General features: G+C 41.2%; 1 protein-coding gene across 1 annotated transcript in view; it reads left to right on the forward strand.

Moving 5' to 3' along the window:
- Window positions 1-17,429, forward strand: part of LOC126236171 (WD repeat-containing protein 44) — a 152,964-nt gene that overhangs the window by 76,144 nt on the left and 59,391 nt on the right. The window contains exon 4 of the mRNA XM_049945271.1: window positions 6,987-7,375. Within this exon, the coding sequence (XP_049801228.1) occupies window positions 6,987-7,375 (389 nt within the window). The remainder of the gene's footprint in view (window positions 1-6,986; window positions 7,376-17,429) is intronic.

Below are 17,429 nucleotides of genomic sequence, written 5' to 3' on the forward strand. Positions count from 1 at the left end.
TGGCACATGACAAATACATGTTCAGTGGCAGCCCTTCATGACTTGACTCGCTGAAACATCAATGACAGTCATTTTAGGCTGTACTCTTGTTGGTCGCAAGCCATAGCTATAACCTCAGTAACTGCTTGTAATATGCAACACCCCCCCCCCTTCCCCCCCCCCCCCCCAAAAAAAAAAAAAAGTACGTGCGTTAATGAATACAGGAAGCCATTCTGTAGGACCAACCACATTGGAGGCCAAGCTGACGTGCAGTCCCTGAAGATGGCAGCAGTCATTCCAGTGATTGTAAGCACAGCACACCGTATAACGGATCTGACCTAATAATATTGTCCAATCCAAACTACAAATGGCACCCACTTGGCAAAATATTTCAGAGGTAAAAATGGTTCCCTATTTGGATCTCCAAGGGGGACTACTCAAGATGATAAAGCCTTCAGAAAAATTCAAAACAAGTATTCTACAAGTCTGAGCATGGAATGTTAGAATCCTTAATCCACTAGATTGGTTAGAGAATTTAAAAATGGAAGTGGATAGGTTAAATTTAGGAAGAACAAGAATTTTTGTTAGGTGAGTACAGAGCAACAAAAATAAAATCACGAAGGGGCAGTGTAAGAGAGTGTATAATAATAAGAAAATAAGACTGTGGGTAAGCTTCTAGGAACAACTTTGTTGTTGTTGTTGTCTTCAGTCTTGAGACTGGTTTGATGCAGCTCTCCATGCTACTCTATCATGTGCAAGCTTCTTCATCTCCCAGTACTTACTGAAACCTACATCCTTCTGAATCTACTTACTGTATTCATCTCTTGGTCTCCCTCTACGATTTTTACCCTCCACGCTGCCCTCCAATGCTAAATTTGTGATCCCTTGATGCCTCAGAACAGGTCCTACCAACCGGTCCCTTCTTCTTATCAAGTTGTGCCTCAAACTCCTCTTCTCCCCAATTCTATTCAATACCTCCTCATTAGTTATGGCCGGCCGCGGTGGTCTCGCGGTTCAAGGCGCGCAGTCCGGAACCATGCGACCGCTACGGTCGCAGGTTCGAATCCTGCCTCGGGCATGGATGTGTGTGATGTCCTTAGGTTAGTTAGGTTTAAGTAGTTCTAAGTTCTAGGGGACTTATGACCACAGCAGTTGAGTCCCATAGTGCTCAGAGCCGTTTTAACCATCATTAGTTATGTGATCTACCCATCTAATCTTCAGCATTCTTCTGTAGCACCACATTTCGAAAGCTTCTATTCCCTTCTTGTCCAAACTATTTATCGTCCACGTTTGACTTCCATACATGTCTACACTCCATACAAATGTTTTCAGAAACGACTTCCTGACACTTAAATCTATACTCGATGCTAACAAATTTCTCTTCTTCAGAAACGCTTTCCTTGCCATTGCCAGTCTACATTTTATACCCTCTCTACTTCGATCATCATCAGTTATTTTGCTCCCCAAATAGCAAAACTCCTTTACTACTTTAAGTGTCTCATTTCCTAATCTGCATCACCCGACTTAATTCGACTACATTCCATTATCCTCGTTTTGCTTTTGTTGATATTCATCTTATATCCTCCTTTGAAGACACTATCCATTCCGTTCAACTGCTCTTATAAGTCCTTTGCTGTCTCTGACAGAATTACAATGTCATCGGTGAACCTCAAAGTTTTTATTTCTTCTCCATGGATTTTAATACCTACTCTGAATTTTTCTTTTGTTTCCTTTACTGCTTGCTCAATATACAGATTGAATAACATTGGGGACAGGCTACAACCCTGTCTCACTCCCTTCCCAACCACTGCTTCCCTTTCATGCCCCTCGACTCTTATAACAGCCATCTGGTTTCTGTACAAATTGTAAATAGCCTTTCGCTCCCTGTATTTTACCCCTGCCACCTTTAGAATTTGAAAGAGAGTATTCCAGTCAACATTGTCAAAAGCTTTCTCTAAGTCTAAATATGCTAGAAATGTAGGTTTGCCTTTCCTTAATCTATTTTCTAAGATAAGTCGTAGGGTCAGTATTGCCTCACGTGTTCCAACATTTCTGCGGAATCCAAACTGATCTTCGCCGAGGTCAGCTTTTTCCATTCGTCTGTAAAGAATACGCGTTAGTATTTTGCAGCTGTGACTTATTAAACTGATAGTTCGGTAATTTTCACATTTGTCAACACCTGCTTTCTTTGGGATTGGAATTATTATATTCTTCTTGAAGTCTGAGGGTATTTCGCCTGTTTCATACATCTTGCTCACCAGATGGTAGAGTTTTGTCGGGACTGGCTCTCCTAAGGCCGTCAGTAGTTCCAATGGAATGTTGTCTACTCCGGGGGCCTTGTTTAGACTCGGGTCTTTCAGTGCTCTGTCAAACTCTTCACGCAGTATCGTACCTCCCATTTCATCTTCATCTACATCCTCTTCCATTTCCATAATATTGTCCTCAAGTACATCGCCCTTGTATAGACCCTCTATATACTCCTTCCACCTTTCTGCTTTCCCTTCTAAACTTAGAACTGGGTTTCCATCTGAGCTCTTGATATTCATACAAGTCGTTCTCTTATCTCCAAAGGTCTCTTTAATTTTCCTGTAGGCAGTATCTATCTTACCCCTAGTGAGATAAGCCTCTACATCCTTAATTTGTCCTCTAGCCATTCCTGCTTAGCCATTTTGCACTTCCGGTCGATCTCATTTTTGAGACGTTTGTATTCCCTTTTGCCTGCTTCATTTACTGCATTTTTATATTTTCTCCTTTCATCAATTAAATTCAATATTTCTTCTGTTACCCAAGGATTTCTACTAGCCCATGTCTTTTTACCTACTTGATCCTCTGCTGCCTTCACTACTTCATCCCTCAGAGCTACCCATTCTTCTTCTACTGTATTTCTTTCCCCCATCTCTGTCAATTGTTCCCTTATGCTCTCCCTGAAAAACTGTACAACCTCTGGTTTAGTCAGTTTATCCAGGTCCCATCTCCTTGAATTCCCATCTTTTTGCAGTTTCTTCAGTTTTAATCTACAGTTCATAACCACTAGATTGTGGTCAGAGTCAACATCAGCCCCTGGAAGTGTCTTACAGTTTAAAACCTGGTTCCTAAATCTCTGTCTTACAATTATATAATCTATCTGATACCTTCTAGTATCTCCAGGATTCTTCCATGTATACAACCTTCTTTTATGATTCTTGAACCAAGTGTTAGCTATGATTAAGTTATGCTCTGTGCAAAATTCTACCAGACGGCTTCCTCTTTCATTTCTCTCCCCCAATCCATATTCACCAACTATGTTTCCTTCTCTCCCTTTTCCTACTCTTGAATTCCAGTCACCCATGACTATTAAATTTTCGTCTCCCTTCACTACCTGAATAATTTCTTTTATCTCATCATACATTTCATCAATTTCTTCATCATCTGTAGAGCTTGTTGGCATATAAACTTGTACTACTGTAGTAGACATGGGCTTCGTGTCTATCTTGGCCACAATAATGCGTTCACTATGCTGTTGGTAGTAGCTTACCCGCACTCCTAGTTTTTAATTCATTATTAAACCTACTCCTGCATTACCCCTATTTGATTTTGCATTTATAACCCTGTATTCACCTGACCAAAAGTCTTGTTCCTCCTGCCACCGAACTTCACTAATTCCCACTATATCTAACTTCAACCTATCCATTTCCCTTTTTAAATTTTCTAACCTACCTGCCCGATTAAGGGATCTGAAATTCCATGCTCCGATCTGTAGAATGCCAGATTTTTTTTCTCCTGATGACGACTTCCTCTTGAGTAGTCCCTGCCCGGAGATCCGAATGGGGGGACTATTTTACCTCCAGAATATTTTACCCAAGAGGACGCCATCATCATTTAACCATACAGTAAAGCTGCATCCCTCGGGAAAAATTACGGCTGTAGTTTCCCCTTGCTTTCAGCCGTTGGCAGTACCAGCACAGCAAGGCTGTTTTGGTTAGTGTTGCAAGGCCAGATCAGTCAATCATCCAGACTGTTGCCCCTGCAACTACTGAAAAGGCTCTTCAGGAACCACACGTTTGTCTGGCCTCTCAACAGATACCCCTCCGTTGTGGTTGCACCTACGGTACGGCAATCTGTAGCGCTGAGGCACACAAGCCTCCCCACCAACGGCAAGGTCCATGGTTCATGGGGGGTAGGAGGAACAACTTAGTGAACTCATTATCATAGCCCAAATATGTAAAAAAAAAAAAAAAAACACCTTAGCAGAAGTTTGTTTGGCTCCTGGTTCTGCAGCTGATGAAAAGATTGAAAGAACATGTGATGAGATAAATTAAACTATGCAGTTAGTTAATGGAGGCACAAATCTGTGATGGAGGACTGAAATTCAAGTGTAGTAAAATAAAGATAAGGGAAAATAAGAAGAGAACTGACTGAGACAAAGAAACGAAAGGGTAATCAGCCTCGTACAATTTTGTGCATAGCATAATTTAATCATTGCTGACACTTGGTTTGAAAACTGTGAGAGGAGGTTGTACACTTGGAAGATACCTGGAGACACAAAATGATTCCAAACGGATTTTATAATGGTTAGTCAGAGATTTTGAATCCATGTTTTAAACCACAAAACATTTCCTAGAGCAGATGTGAAATGTGAACATAAATTACTGATTATGATTATGAAGTGCCAATTAAAGTTGGGGAAGGGTAGGACATTAAGGAGATTAGGCTTAGATAAATTAAAAGAACCAGAAGTTGTTGATAGCTTCCAAGGGACCACTAGGCAACAGTCGACTGAAACAGAGAAAGAAATAAAAGATGAATGGGTAGCTTTGGAAGGTGAAATAGTGAATGCAACACAAACACCTACATGAAAAAGACAGATCCTTTTCTAAATCCTTGGATAACTGAGCAGATGTTGAATTTAACTGACAAAAGGAAATAAATATAAAAATGCAGCAAAATGAAGCAGGTGACAGGGAAGGAATACAGACTTCTGAAAATGAGATTGTCAGAAAGTGCAAAATGGCAAAGAAGGAATATCAAGCAGAGACATGCAAGACGGAAGAAGCATGCAGGACTGTAGGAAAGATAAATACTGCCTATCAGGAATTAAGTAGACCTTTGGAGGAAAGAGAAGCACTTACATGAGTATTAAGAGCTCAGTACTACCAGCACTAAGCAAAGTGAAAAGTGAAAGCAGCATAGAAAAGGAAAGTTCAGGGTGAAATAACGGTAATATGAAAAGGATAGAGCACCATGTAGAATAAGCACTGAGTCACAGACAGGCACAGTGAAAAGACTAAAACCATTTAAGCTTTCAGACAAAAAGGTCCTTCCAAAATAGAAACACACACACACACACACAACACACACACACACACACACACACACACAGCTCATGCACACATGGCTATTGCCTCCAGCCACTGGGGCTTAATAGCTTGTATCCTGTTTATCCCAACAATATGACCTCAAAAACTTTTATCCCTCTATTGCAAAATGTGACATAGTTTTGTAGTTATTCTTTTTTATTGCAGTCTGCTTGAAGTTTGGTTTAACTATTGACAGTGATCTTCCCAACTCTTAGAAAATAATAAAAAATCATTTTTATATACAATTAATCATTGTACCTAATTATCCCCTCCAGACCTATCCGAAGTGCGAATAAAAACAATACAGAGATGTTCAGCCGAAAAGGCAATATTTTAAACTGGTAAGCATTACCTTCAAATAAAGAAGCTGTAATAGGTTGGTCCCTTCTGTAGTGACACCTGCCCATACCCAAATGTTAAATCCACTGAACTAAAAAATGTGGCTTCCTCACACTTTGTTAACTCTTCAGTGCTGACAGGCCTGTCCCATTCAGTTTCAATGTCGCACTCTGGTAGAATGATGCTTAAAACCACACCCTACATATTGTTTGATGTCTGTGAAGGACAGTAGAGAAGAAACACTCAGTGGTAGTATAGGCAACGTCCACCAGATGTACAACACAGAACAATGATTGTTATTGTGCCTTAATTGCCTAGAAACAGTCAAACAAAACACCACTTGCTCTGGCCAGTATCTTGTGGCAACCTATTAGTCACAAATCTTCCATCAGAATGTATATCACAAGCTCTGAGAGGATTCTCTATATGCTTGTGGATCTGCCAGGTGCATCCTCTGTGCACTAAATTATTATGTAGGCAATCATAGTGTCTTGCCTATTGTGAGTGAGCCCAACAACAGTGGGTTGTTGTCCTATTCATGAATGATTCCCTGTTTATCTTGCTGTGTTTCCCATCATTTATTCATTTGGCATGTCTGCAGGGCATTTCACAGTCTCGCAAATATTGTGGAAAGTGATCAACGTAATAATCCCTGTGTTTTTGTCTGTTGCATGCAGTGGATAGGAATGAGATCAGTACTTGCAGAATGAGGACATCACGTGCCCAGAGTGGTCAATTCACTCCCTTGATTTAAATCCAATTGAGCATATATCTGGGATTCCATAGACTTAAAATTGCACGTGAGGGCATCACATTTCATATTGACACTTTGTTTGCCACCTGTGGATGGGCGTCACATATTGTAAGTGCCACTCACTAGCCAAGGCAAGTTTTCTGGTATACCCATCTGTATATATAGTTTGTCATACCTTTTTAATGCTTGAAGTATTGCCACAACTCGCCCTCCTTGATTGCTTATACTTCCCCCACTCCATTTTCTTTCTTGGATGGCGGCATTTAGTGTAAAGTACATGCATAACAGAGTTGGGCAGATTTCTTTAGTAGGTAGTTTGAGTGGATGTGGAAGCAATACTGTTGTTCCCTCTCTCTATCATGCTTTAATAATGTAAATGTTCCATGATTATAATAATTGGCTTTGTGTTGAGCCCTGTGTTTTTTGTAAAATGGTGCTGAAAGCAACTTAATGCAAGTTTTCATTCAGTATATTACTAGTCAATTTTTTCAGCTTTTTCTGTCATCTGGAAAACATTGTAAAAATTTTAATGGGAACTATTCTGTGTCTTACATTGCTTTATCTTTGTTCTTTTCTAGGAGTGGGTCGTGAAGGTCTTCAGTCAGGTGCTGGCTCCGGTGTTCACAGTAGTGGATTTTCATTGGGAAGGGAAGAGTCAATGTCTGAAACATCATCCTTGTTGTCTCAAGGTTCCCACACTCATATATCAGTAAACACTGAACGCCGAATGGGTGCAACTGGGAAAGCAGGTTCAGCACCAAGTCTTACCATATCAGCGTCACAGCATTTTCCTCGAGAAGAACGCCAGGGATCACTACCATTGCAGGAACCAGATGTAATTGCTAGTACAAAGGGCAATGGTAAGATATCTGATGTGAAAACAGCAGACAGTGTTGCTGTACCAGTTCCTGTGGCCCCTCCTCGACGTAAGAAGAAAGCCAAAGCTCAGGCACCCAAAACACTCAGTGTATGTACCATTATTTTTGTTTGTGTTAATTTCATTATTCATTGCATTGCACCACATATTATATCTTGATTTCAGCTGAGTATTAGAGATAAAACATCATGGGAACAGGATAGGTCAGTTGTTTTCACTCAGTCATTTTTGAAAATCTACTGAGTTAGGTAGCATGAAGTACTAGGTGACTTCACAAGCGTCAAGAGTTTTGTACGAAATTTCATTATGTCTGGCTGTTTGAGATATGCATGAGACACGTTAGTAAATATTTTTAGTGTGAAGGATGTCCGTGGTGTATTACTTCATTGGTTTCTGTAACCATAAGAAAGTGAATACTGGTTTCAGCGCCAAGTCTTACCACATCAGCGTCACAGCATTTTCCTCAAGAAATTTTGTCTCAATTTAGTATATATTCAAGTAGCTTATACAATACACAGAAAAATCAAACTTAAAGTACATGGATTCATCATTACCAAAGTGGAAATGGGTTTTTTGTGCCACACAAAGAGATGAAGTGGAGAAACCTGTTTCTGACCCAACTGCACAGAATATTTTGTGTAAGAACTCTGACAAAGTTATCACCTAACATGGATAAGTCCTCCTCCTCACTGCAGGTGTGGGTCCTGTGAGTGCCAAGGCTGTAGACGAGGTGATTTGCAGGTTGGATATAATGTGGAGGAATGGAGTTGCAAATACCTGGCAAAACACAAGAGAAAATACACCTAACCTTTCTGTGTTTTAACCACAAGGTATGCTATGTACAAATGTGATGGGTGACTACAAGGTGAAACAGATTTTAGTGGACAGCCTCAAGGATATCTACCATATCTCAGTTGTATCAGGCTTATCCAAGCAAGCACAACTCTGGACTTAACAGATTCCTGATTGTTCATAGGATGAACATAGTATACAGAGAAAAATAAGATCTTTTATCCCATAGCCTGTAAGGTTCTCTAAAAGCCTTTGGTTTAGCCATACTGCTTTGGGATGTAAAGATAATGCAACATGTGGACGATGTCAACCTGCCCTTGAAACATAGACAGCAGAGGACTGCATCTAGCATTTATGCTTGCTCTAATTGTTCATAGCGCATAGTTTCCTGAAAGTCAAAATCTGACAGACATCAATAAGCCATTTTACACGCAGGGAACAACTGAATTCAGCTTCTGCCATGCTTGTTTGAGCATTGTGTACTTGAATGGCCTGACTGTCCACTCTGGGAAAGGGAGAATATCCATTACTTCAATTTTCATATTGTAAAAATACTTGAAGGTATATCTGATAGGCATTCAGTAAGTAATGCAACACACATTTTTCTCAGCCAATTTCAGTTTCAAAAATGCAGAATTTGTTGTGGGACATTGTAGAATATTCCTTTCTCAGCCCCTATAGCTTCATGAAGCTCCAATAGGTGGCAGAGTTATATGTAGACTTCAGAATGTCATCTTTAATGGAGGTGTGTTCCAAGCAGAGAGCTGTCATTGAACTCTTTTTTTTGTGGGAAACAAGATATTCAGAGATGCTTGCAGAATGTCTACAGACAACTGGCAGTGAACAAAAGCACGTTGGATCGTTGGGCAAGGGTTCTGTCATCATTGCAACAAGGTTACACAAACCTGTCTTATCTCCTGATTACTGGCCGGCTGCACACAGCTTTGACTCCCCTTGTGTTGGAACATGTGGACACTCTCATTCGAGGTGATCGACAGATCACAATCAGACACCAGGTTGCACACCTGGACGTCTGTTGGTAGTACTGACACACTTATCCACCATATGGGATACTGAAAGGTGTGTGCCTGCTGGGTTCATTGCCACCTAACAGAAGACCATTAAGAGTTATGGAGGACCATCTGTGCAGAATTGCTTGCATGTTACAAGGCTGATCTTCACAATTTTTTGTCAAACATTGTCACAGGCAATAAAAAATGGGTTCATCACTTTGAACCAGAAGCAAAACAGCAATCCATGGAGTGGCGTCACACCACCTCTCCTCCAAGGAAAAATTTCAAAGCTGCTTACTCAGCCAGAATGTCTTTTGGGACTCTGAATGGGCTATTCTGTTTGATGCCATCCCTCATGGTGCAATGATCCTTGAAGTGGGGCAGAGGTATATGTAGCCTTCGAAATGGCATCTGAAACAGAGCTGCGTTCCAAGCAGAGAGCTGTCATTGAGTTCTTTTCGGCAGAAAACCAAATATTCAGAGACCCTTGCAGAATGTCTACAGACAACTGACAGTGAACAAAACCATGTTGGGTCATTGGGTCAGGCATCTGTCATCATCACAACGAGGTCACTCAAACCTTGATACGCTTGTATTGTGCTGCCCTCGGGATATTGAAGAAATGACTTCAGCTTGTTTCTCACCACAAAACACGAACAGACTTTTCCTTCTCTATGACAATGCAAGGCCTCACACAAGCCTGCACATCCAAGAGGAGCCCACAAAAGTCATTGGACTGTTCGTCGTCATCCACACTTCAACCCGAATCTTGTGGCTTCCGACTTCCGTTTGTTTGACATATGAATGATGTATTCCATGGGAACCAGTACACAGGTGATGGGAGGCTATTGATGCAGCAAGACATTGGCTACAACGTCGACCAGTAGAGTGATATCATGCGGGCATACAGGCCTTCCCAGTATCGCGGTGTAAGGCTGTTGCATTGAATGGAGATTGTTGGTAAATAGGTGAATAAAACCAACAAAAAAAATGTTGCATTACTTACTGAATGCCCCTCATACAACAGTGCCATATCGTTTTAAGAACTTACTTTTTCATCAAAAGTTTTACTCGTATTTTCCTTGTTAAAAAAGAAAACTGCTAATTTTCATTGTGCATTATTTATTTCAGTTCCATAACATTTCTCAGTCAATTTTGAAGAAAGTTAAACAATCGGACTTTCCTTCACACATGATGGTGTGAAATCTTAGCATCTTAACAAACCTTTTACCTTTCCATATTCACACAATCATTGTGAAATGATGCTATTTGTGAAACACATGCATGTGATTTCAGAGTCTTACACTGAAAAACTGTGATAGTGTGCAGCTTACTGATCGCTAGTCTACTGTGAGTGAAATATATCTAAAAGTACGAAAGAGCTTTTTAAATGGTAGTGAAATCTCTCTTCTTTCACAAGTAAATGCGAGTTGTTAAATGGTGTCAGTGCTGCGATTGCAAGCCAACAGAGTTCACGCAAGTTTAGTATAGCGTCAACTGTACAAAAAAAAAGAGTGAGAGAGAGAGAGAGAGAGAGAGAGAGAGAGAGAGAGAGAGAAGAAGAAGAAGAAGAAGAACGAATTACTAGTGACAATTGTAGTCCAAGTATGGTAAGCTCATGTGATTTTAGTCACCTTTATTCGGATAAATCCAAAGATACAGATGTTTTTCCTTAGTGATGACCCATTACACTGGAGAATCATCTGCTGTGGTCTTAAAGTAGCCCACACATTATATCATAAAAGGAATTAATTCATTTCCATTTCTAATGATATTGCTAATATATATCCACACAAGCTATTCCTTCCTCTCCCTTCTTAAACGGGTGTTGTAGATCATTCCTTGTCCCTAAGTGGTAAGTTGTTTGATGAAAGTCAATACATGTGAAGCCATAAAATTTCCCTTCTACATGAATTAGGTAAGACACTGCTTTTTTTCCCAATTTAGTACTTAATACAAGTTTTCTGCCAATTTTCTGTTAAATTATTTCTGAAGTAGAATCTTTGACCTTGCTAAATGCCTGTAACAGCGATTGTGACAATTTTAGCAGCTTTCAGTGTCTGTATAGTTGTATTTGTGACTGTGCTTATGACCTTTGTCATAATTTCTTCATCCCATTTCTTCCTTTTCCCTGCAGTGTATATTTTGGCTTTGTACTTGACATCCTAGAACGAAAATGGCACATGTTAGTCCTGTTGACGAAATGGTCCAAAACTGGCTATACCCCAAATTTAGGCCATTACTACTACATAATTTTTGGCTAGTTACAGAATGATAGAAAACAGGTATTAAAACTAAAGGTATGCTGAAAGCTAAGATTACCTTTAACATGAGGGATTATTTGTGGACACAGAACTGTATGAAAAAAAAAGTATGCATATCGGCAAAGGTTTTAAGGTAGTTGAAACTGAATTTATGCTGACCACAGTTGCATGTGATGGTGCTCTTATGTGGTGGCCTTACAGAATAACCGATGTGGTCTGTGAGATTTTTAACTGTGTTCAAATTATTTTTGTTGTATGCAGCATTAGACGCTACCTTGCAGGAACAAAGATGTACAGCATAACTAAATTGATGAGTGTAGTTACATTAGCTGGTGGGAATATACCAGAAGTAACATCAGCCTGCAGATACAGAGCTGCTACTGTAACGACCACATCATCAGCTAGGCAAATGCACCAGGACCAGTAGTCTGTGCCCACTCCTCCCTGTGTTCAACCACAACCTGCCCACTCTGAACATTTATACTCAAACAAGAGTATACAAGAGCACTGCACTCCAGTGAGTAAGAGCAAACAAAATCCTCGATTGCGGACCTCTAATGGATGAAATTCCAGTCACTGCCTTGGTGCTTGAAATGCACTGGTAAGCATCCAGTGTGGAGGTGGAATGCTGTAAGTTTACAATAGAATCAATTCTAAGAAATTTAAGTACCAAGGTGTGTACCATATGCTGAGGTAAAGATGATATCTAAAGCAATTCTCTCTCTTAGCTTTGGCATATCATTTTAGTCTTTCTTTTTAAAATGCGCTATGAGAAGTAGTGCCTCAACACAAATAGAAATGTCTAATGCTGGCACTAATATGTGAACATGGAAATGTACATGTAAAACTGCATCTGCACTCAATTCTAAATTGATTTGTGGAACTGATGAGAGAGCCATCAGTCGTTGATGGCGGGAAGAGAAGTTGATGTGGATATCTCTTGGCCAGTACAGCTCTATCTCTCACTGCATAGGGGCAAGGCAGCTGCCTGAGGTAAATAAAGGATTAAAAAGTAGAAAATCACTAAACAGAAAACTGACCACTTCAGTATAGATAATGGAGGTGTGAACATAGAGGCTTTAGTAACAGGACCGTCTAGTTCTCCCAATTTGATGCAGAGTCACTGCCACATCATAGCAAAAAAGGGAAAGCTCTCTCGAGAGACAGTAGCTACACTCCAGCAAAATTCAGAATTCATACAGATGTGATAAAAGGTGGAGGATGAAGTTACTGTTTGCCAATAACTCATACCAACCCTCACTCATCACCCATAACACTCAGCTAACAAAGTGTTAGTTGTATCAGTGCATGTTCCACTTGTCATACGGGTGCGCTTTGTCTGCTTAGGCACTGCAGCACGCCAACAGTCAAGTCCTCTCAGATCATAAGTCTCATTCAGTAACTACTTTTGGCATTTTATATCAGCATAGACACCAATGCACACAAAGTGCTTTGTGACTCCTCCCAACATTTGCTCCTGTGGTCAAATTTTAGATATCTACTTTTATTAGACTTGTGTCCTCTGAGTACAAGTAAAATGAAACATTTCAGTACTGCATCAGGTTGTTGTCTGCCGTAGACTCCTCAAAATGATCACCTACACTTGCAGGTGCAATTTTGTGGGAAATGCTAAATTATGCAAATTCAAGTGACTGTTTCGCTGTTTTAATCCATCTAACAAAGAGAGAGCAGTATCAGAATGGCAGCTGCAAAAAATGGTTGCTAATTTAAAATAAGAAAACCCTGTACATCCACCTGGCTGTTGCAGAACATCATGACAGTTTCCAGGTTTAGTGGATCACGTGATAGAGGTCATCCACAAAGCCACGGATACATTCATTCTGAAATCTACCTCTCCTGTTCAGAGACCACCTGTTCTGTGATGGAACAGCAATTTCCAATCTGTGTTCAGAAACAGGCGGCTGGTACTGTGAAGATTCAGCAGCAGTCCATCTGCAGAAAATCGAGCAGAATTTTGGGCGACAGGGTCTAAAGCAAGGAAGTACAAGGAGAGCATAAAGAAGTTACAGTATGAGTTCCTGTGCACATCCTATGACAAGATATAGGGATCAGCAGAGTAAAGTTTATGGAAGAACAGAAAGAATTTCCACTCACTTTTGTATTGAATGACATCATCCTAGTTTCCATTTCTGAAAACATAGCCCAGGCAGTTGCGGAACACACTTCCTCGACCATCCAGAATCCTATATCTGTTCTGCGCCTTGAAGCTGCTGAGAAGAAGAGTAAGCTGAATTCTATGTTAAAGAATACTGAGTTGTACAACTGTCCATTTGCAATGGGGAAACTGAAATCAGCTCTGTAATTTGTCCACACTACCTCTCTTGAGTTAGAGAAGTTTCGGTATAGTATGTTACAATACCACACCTTGAAATCAAAAGACATACATAATGCACGAGGAAGACTCTTGAATCAGTTGTTAACTGCAATCCATAAAGGTACTAGCCACTCCCAGTATGGACAGTCCCACTATGCTGGAGGTGGCAGTAGAAGTAGCCTTCCTCCAAAAGAAACATCCTGTCACGGTATTTTTCTGTATCAGCAAGGGTTATTATAGCAACTGAAGACACAATATTGTCAAACAACTTCATGAATGGTGAATTTGGGGATACCTTCCCTTCTTGTTCTTCTTGGGCAGATACTGTTTTTGTTACAATTGGGGATGTACTAAAAGACCGCTTTGTTTAAGAGAATACAGAATTGCAAGGAAGTATACTCAGTTTACTCTTTTTCCCATTGCCACCAGTAGCATTACATCCACAGTAAAGATTCCAGTTAAATGCTCCTTGTTCACTGATGATTTCTCAAGTTTCTGTTTGTCCACCAATCTCAGCTTTACATCTACATCTACATTTATACTCCGCAAGCCACCCAACGGTGTGTGGCGGAGGGCACTTTACGTGCCACTGTCATTACCTCCCTTTCCTGTTCCAGTCGCGTATGGTTCGCAGGAAGAACGACTGTCTGAAAGCCTCCGTGCGCGCTCTAATCTCTCTAATTTTACATTCGTGATCTCCTCGGGAGGTATAAGTAGGGGGAAGCAATATATTCTGTACCTCATCCAGAAACGCACCCTCTCGAAACCTGGCGAGCAAGCTACACCGCAATGCAGAGCGCCTCTCTTGCATAGTCTGCCACTTGAGTTTATTAAACATCTCCGTAACGCTATCACGGTTACCAAATAACCCTGTGATGAAACGCGCCGCTCTTCTTTGGATCTTCTCTACCTCATCCGTCAACCCGACGTGGTACGGATCCCACACTGATGAGCAATACTCAAGTATAGGTCGAACGAGTCTTTTGTAAGCCACCTCCTTTGTTGATGGACTACATTTTCTAAGCACTCTCTCAATGAATCTCAACCTGGTACCCGCCTTACCAACAATTAATTTTATATGATCATTCCACTTCAAATCGTTCCGCACGCATACTCCCACATATTTTACAGAAGTAACTGCTACCAGTGTTTGTTCCGCTATCATATAATCATACAATAAAGGATCCTTCTTTCTATGTATTCGCAATACATTACATTTGTCTATGTTAAGGGACAGTTGCCACTCCCTGCACCAAGTGCCTATCCGCTGCGGACCTTCCTGCATTTCGCTACAATTTTCTAATGCTGCAACTTCTCTGTATACTACAGCATCATCCGCGAAAAGCAGCATGGAACTTCCGACACTATCTACTAGGTCATTTATATATATTGTGAAAAGCAATGGACCCATAACACTCCCCTGTGGCACGCCAGAGGTTACTTTAACGTCTGTAGACGTCTCTCCATTGATAACAACATGCTGTGTTCTGTTTGCTAAAAACTCTTCAATCCAGCCACACAGCTGGTCTGATATTCCATAGGCTCTTACTTTTTTTATCAGGCGACAGTGCGGAACTGTATCGAACGCCTTCCGGAAAATAGCATCTACCTGGGAGCCTGTATCTAATATTTTCTGGGTCTCATGAACAAATAAAGCGAGTTGGGTCTCACACGATCGCTGTTTCTGGAATCCATGTTGATTCCTACATAGTAGATTCTGGGTTTCCAAAAACGACATGATACTCGAGCAAAAAACATGTTCTAAAATTCTACAACAGATCGACGTCAGAGATATAGGTCTATAGTTTTGCACATCTGCTCGATGACCCTTCTTGAAGACTGGTACTACCTGTGCTCTTTTCCAATCATTTGGAACCCTCCGTTCCTCTAGAGACTTGCGGTACACGGCTGTTAGAAGGGGGGCAAGTTCTTTTGCGTACTCTGTGTAGAATCGAATTGGTATCCCGTCAGGTCCAGTGGACTTTCCTCTGTTGAGTGATTCCAGTTGCTTTTCTATTCCTTGGACACTTATTTCGATGTCAGCCATTTTTTCGTTTGTGCGAGGATTTAGAGAAGGAATTGCAGTGCGGTCTTCCTCTGTGAAACAGCTTTGGAAAAAGGTGTTTAGTATTTCAGCTTTACGCGTGTCATCCTCTGTTTCAATGCCATCATCATCCCGGAGTGTCTGGATATGCTGTTTCGAGCCACTTACTGATTTAACGTAAGACCAGAACTTCCTAGGATTTTCTGTCAAGTCAGTACATAGAATTTCACTTTCGTATTCACCGAACACTTCATGCATAGCCCTCCTTATGCTAACTTTGACATCGTTTAGCTTCTGTTTGTCTGAGAGGTTTTGGCTGCGTTTAAACTTGGAGTGAAGCTCTCTTTGCTTTCGCAGTAGTTTCCTAACTTTGTTGTTGTACCATGGTGGGTTTTTCCCGTCCCTCACAGTTTTACTCGGCACGTACCTGTCTAAAATGCATTTTACGATTGCCTTGAACTTTTTCCATAAACACTCAACATTGTCAGTGTCGGAACAGAAATTTTCGTTTTGATCTGTTAGGTAGTCTGAAATCTGCCTTCTATTACTCTTGCTAAACAGATAAACCTTCCTCCCTTTTTTTATATTCCTATTAACTTCCATATTCAGGGATGCTGCAACGGCCTTATGATCACTGATTCCCTGTTCTGCACTTACAGAGTCGAAAAGTTCGGGTCTGTTTGTTATCAGTAGGTCCAAGATGTTATCTCCACGAGTCGGTTCTCTGTTTAATTGCTCGAGGTAATTTTCGGATAGTGCACTCAGTATAATGTCACTCGATGCTCTGTCCCTACCACCCGTCTTAAACATCTGAGTGTCCCAGTCTATATCTGGTAAATTGAAATCTCCACCTAAGACTATAACATGCTGAGAAAATTTATGTGAAATGTATTCCAAATTTTCTCTCAGTTGTTCTGCCACTAATGCTGCTGAGTCGGGAGGTTGGTAAAAGGAGCCAATTATTAACCTAGCTCGGTTGTTGAGTGTAACCTCCACCCATAATAATTCACAGGAACTATCCACTTCTACTTCACTGCAGGATAAACTACTACTAACAGCGACGAACACGCCACGACCGGTTGCATGCAATCTATCCTTTCTAAACACCGTCTGTAACTTTGTAAAAATTTCGGCAGAATTTATCTCTGGCTTCAGCCAGCTTTCTGTACCTATAACGATTTCAGCTTCGGTGCTTTCTATCAGCGCTTGAAGTTCCGGTACTTTACCAACGCAGCTTCGACAGTTGACAATTACAATACCGATTGCTGCTTGGTCCCCGCATGCCCTGACTTTGCCCCGCACCCGTTGAGGCTGTTGCCCTTTCTGTACTTGCCCAAGGCCATCTAACCTAAAAAACCGCCCAGCGCACGCCACCCAACCCCTGCTACCCGTGTAGCCGCTTGTTGCGTGTAGTGGACTCCTGACCTATCCAGCGGAACCCGAAACCCCACCACCCTATGGCGCAAGTCGAGGAATCTGCAGCCCACATGGTCGCAGAACCGTCTCAGCCTCTGATTCAGACCCTCCACTCAGCTCTGTACCAAAGGTCCGCAGTCAGTCCTGTCGACGATGCTGCAGATGGTGAGCTCTGCTTTCATCCCGCTAGCGAGACTGACAGTCTTCACCAAATCAGATAGCCGCTGGAAGCCAGAGAGGATTTCCTCCGATCCATAGTGACACACATCATTGGTGCCGA

This window comes from Schistocerca nitens, chromosome 1, assembly GCF_023898315.1.
Source record: "Schistocerca nitens isolate TAMUIC-IGC-003100 chromosome 1, iqSchNite1.1, whole genome shotgun sequence".
Taxonomy (NCBI): Eukaryota; Metazoa; Arthropoda; class Insecta; order Orthoptera; family Acrididae; genus Schistocerca; species Schistocerca nitens.